The following is a 4291-nucleotide window of genomic DNA, read 5'->3' on the forward strand; positions in this document are numbered from 1 at the left end:
AATATAATTAGACAAAAATACAAATTTGAAATCAAATGAAATTAGAATCTTCAATCCTTTCATAGTGAGTTACCTAGTAAGTTATTACTTAATATTTATATAGGAAACATCCTTACCTCACAGCATGTATATCTATATGACCTTCCTCAGGTATTCCCTCTAATATGTGCATGAATTTGATCATTAAACATTGTAAATATCGCCTCTCCCAATTCAATTTGTCTAATAACTCAGGTTTATCCTTCTTTTGTATGGCCCGCCAGTATTTGCGCCATTTTGGTACCGTTTTGAACTCCTGGTTTCGTCTACCTAAAATTTTGTTATTAATATATTGACACCGCGTTTATCTTGTTACTAGAGCGACAAAATGAAAATAATTGATTCTCTTATGTCGGACCTGAACCCAAAACCGTCGCTTTTACCTTCGAGCGTTGGGCCGCTACATATCGACGTTAAAAGAGTTTTTAGTTTAAAGTGTTACATAATTTTTTGTTCAATGCAATAATGCATAACTTATTTACGTGATTAACATCTCTGTAGGGATTTTTTCCTCCACTACCGAAACATTACAGCTAAGAAAAATCATTTGACAAGTGAGAAACTTAATATTTTAAACATTATGAAAGCAAATAGAGAGCCCTCTCGACACCTCATTTCTATTGTTAATGTCGAATAACACTTTGAAAATATAAAATAATAATATAAAGGCGCATACCTTCTTGCAAACTGATCCACATACTGAGTGACACAAGTCTCTTTACTTGATCTCTACACAATTGTACCTCCATGCTCCCAAAACAGTGATTCAAGAACAATAATAAAGCAGTTTGTTCCCGCATATTGCTACCCTCATCTGTGACACTCGCTCTTAGAACTTGTTCGAAGAAACCGGGAAAGTGATCAGGTTTCTTGAGAAATGCCTATGGGAAAATAAATTAATTTTAATATTTTTCAACCCACAACCATTAATGCGTTTGGTTTTAAAAATATTTTTTTTTCTTATGTGTGGAATAACAACGAAAAGTAACGTAAGTGAGCGTGACTGATTGTGGATTCGATTCTGACTCAGGGAAATGAAATATTTAATTTTAGTAACTTTAGTAAGCAAGTTTTATGAATATTATTTTGAAAATTCTGTCATTAAAAATACACAATCTTCTTTAAATCTTCTATTCTTTAGTTATATTAAATATCACTTTTAAGAACATGTTTGTATACTTGTAACAATATTTTAATAATGACAAAAAGAAAATTACGACAATTAACCTGCCAGGCCTGCACTCTTTCTCTAAATTTTTCATTAATCATTACAATGATTGACATCATATGTGCGTGGCTCGCTTTACCAGTTTCATAGTGTGGCCAAAGATATGCTTCTAAGTACTGAGAAAATTCTAGCATCATTATACGACGTACGGCGAAACTACAAAAAAAATATAAGTTTTTATTTCGGTTTTGAGACTATTATGGCGCAGCGGCAATGGAATTACGACGGTCACAGGTGCGATGCTTCCTTTCCTTAGTAATTTAATTCGGCAGAATGGGGGGAATGTGGTGTCTTAACATTACGTTCGTTTTGCCTTAAAAATGTAACTGAAGCTTTTCAAAATTTATTGATTAATTTCAGAATAGAAGAATAGTAACAACAGGTTTTTAATAAATTTTATAAATTTCATAATGATCATGTACCTACAGCATTTATTACACATGTGTTTGTTTTTTTTCACTTTAATATCATGGTAAAATTAACAAACATCACCCTGCATACTAAATACTATTTTTTTATTTTTAACAGAATTTATTACTATTTTACTATCACAGAAATAGACACATAAATTTTATAGAAATATGATCGTTAATAAAATTGAAAATAAAAAAACCTGAGAAAGGCATATGAAGATAAGTATTGAGTAAATTATGAAGATAATTACTGTAAGCATGTTCAGGTGTAATATTCAGTGGAGTAGCATATGATTAAAAAGTTAATAGTTGTAATACATATTCAGAGGAAGTGGGGTATGGACTGCCCTAACATTATGTCCCTTCTCTCTCTCTCTCCATCCTTCTATGAGTGAAACTGAATATCTAATCAAAGAGCTTTTTTGGGTTCTATATACATTATTAATATTTAAATTATTTTATTTAAATGAAACTATTTAAAACCAAAAAAGATAATCTTTAAATAAATTATATATTTTTTAATGTTATATTTTGTATTTTCTGAAAGGCAACAAAAAAAGTTAATTAGACAGTTATTTAAAATTTGAATTTATTTTATTATTTATTTATTTTATATTATTATAATTTTATTATTAAAATAACAATTATTTTTATATAACAATAATGAGAATGTAATTGATTACTTAAAATAATAAAAATAAGTGTTAAGAAAATATATTTTTCTATTCCAAGTCTAAAATAATACTTTAAAAATGTACAAAAATATTTAACAATATTTATTTTTTATTAATTATCACTGGCAAATTTAAAAATGAAAATAGGTCAGTGCACTCAATCTATAAGGCCGTTGACCTTAAAACAATCATATATCCACTTCAGTAGGGCCATGCTCATACTTAAAAAAAAAACATATATCAATTCTATGGTGTTTTACTTACTTGGAGCCAAGAATCTCTGCCTGGTATATTGATTCTACAATAGAAGCATCATAAGGTAAGTGATGTTCCTTAGTATGCGGAGACCAGTACTGATTAGCAAGCTGAAATAATTTAAACAACCATATTGAATTTGAATTCAATGAGGAGTGGTGTATAGATTTATTAAAATGGAGTAAATACTAGTAGGCTATCAGAAAATGGATATAAAAGTAATTCACATGAGTTTTAATTGCATTTTACTACAGTGAGAGGTGGTAATTATTATTGATGGAATATAATAAGTATCAGTTACTAAACAAGTATAGACAAATTTATGAAAAATATATTTAACAATATTTTTTTTATTAATTTTCTTATTCATATATTTATAAAAACATCTTATTATGAGCTAATTTATGTTAAGAAATATGTTGTAATTTGGAACAACCTTAAAATTATGTATATGTTGAGTGCATGTTCAGTTGTAATTTTTTTGTTATGCAAAAATGTTGTAATGATATAAGAAATAAATTAAAAATATAGTATTAATTTCAAATCAGAAAACATTATTATAAAGCATTAGGTTCACAAATAAATGCAAAAAATTTACAAAAACTTTTGCCGAATCTAATATAACCTTAGTATTTATACAAACCTGAGTTATTCTGTCCGCATTGATTTGAGACAGTGTAGGTAAAGGGATTTTAGTTTTATCAGGCGGTGCTTGGGTTTCTGTCTTCATTTTGTATTAGAGAATATTTAATTTCAAACAGAAAACCGTGTCGTTTACACAACAATTCAAAATTGTAAATTTGAAGTGATGCCGTCAATGTCATTTGTCGACTTGACATAACATTCGATTCGTCTAAAAATAATTTGAAACATATCTCATTAATAATTAGTATAAGTTATTTATTTAACTTAAAAATAATATCATAGGTACTACTTTATTAGTAATGCAAAATAAAATAGAGATTAAATATGAATATCATAGTTTGCGCCTACAATAAAATACCTTTTTTATATATTTTGTAGGATATGAACATAGAAACATAACTTAATATTTGACTGTGGTCAAATATTAAGTTATTAATATAAATAACATAACTTAATATATGGTCATGGGTTTGATCTGTCTGTGGTTCTGTCTACCCTATACAGAATTCAGCGTGAAGGAAGAAAAAAAAAGAAGCTAAATAGTAATTTAGTTGAATAAAAGTCACCGTTTTCTAATAAATTCAAAAAAAGAAATCAGGAAAATTGAGAGCTTAAGATATTAAACACGAAATTATGTTTCCTATGAAACACAAAAGAATGATATTTTACTTATGTAATTGAAAATTATCATAAAATTTCTACATGACCATTCATAAACTAGTAACTTATTTTTCCGCTTCACGCTGTATCCCGCACACAGCAGGCTAGGCAGAGAGAACCTAGAGTTAAGACACTCCGATCCTGACCTTCCGCCAAATTTTGAAGGTATTGTGTGTTGATTGGTGGAACTAGACGCCGCGCTTTGCCTCTACACCAGAGCCAAAAAATGAAAACATTCAATATTTTTTTTTCGATATGCTTATGCCCCTGCGCCACGAATGCCCTATATTTTTTTGTCAACAGTAATATTGATAAACTGTAAAGATTATACATAAATTTATTAATACTTTTTTGCAGCTATAACATATACAATAAAT

General features: G+C 28.5%; 1 protein-coding gene across 1 annotated transcript in view; it reads right to left on the reverse strand.

Moving 5' to 3' along the window:
- LOC146536774 (RNA helicase aquarius) overlaps positions 1 to 3413 on the reverse strand; it is a 55247-nt gene extending 51834 nt beyond the window's left edge. Inside the window, exons 1-5 of the mRNA XM_085189575.1 lie at positions 3253 to 3413; positions 2619 to 2719; positions 1267 to 1423; positions 716 to 920; positions 117 to 309 (exon numbers count right to left, since the gene is read on the reverse strand). Of these exons, the coding sequence (XP_085045701.1) occupies positions 117 to 309; positions 716 to 920; positions 1267 to 1423; positions 2619 to 2719; positions 3253 to 3339 (743 nt within the window). The 5' untranslated portion in view covers positions 3340 to 3413. The remainder of the gene's footprint in view (positions 1 to 116; positions 310 to 715; positions 921 to 1266; positions 1424 to 2618; positions 2720 to 3252) is intronic.
- Between the last annotated feature and the right edge of the window lie 878 nt (positions 3414 to 4291).

This window comes from Heliconius melpomene, chromosome 8 (assembly GCF_056956725.1).
Source record: "Heliconius melpomene rosina isolate 202511_hmr_F chromosome 8, ASM5695672v1, whole genome shotgun sequence".
In the NCBI taxonomy this organism is placed as follows: Eukaryota; Metazoa; Arthropoda; class Insecta; order Lepidoptera; family Nymphalidae; genus Heliconius; species Heliconius melpomene.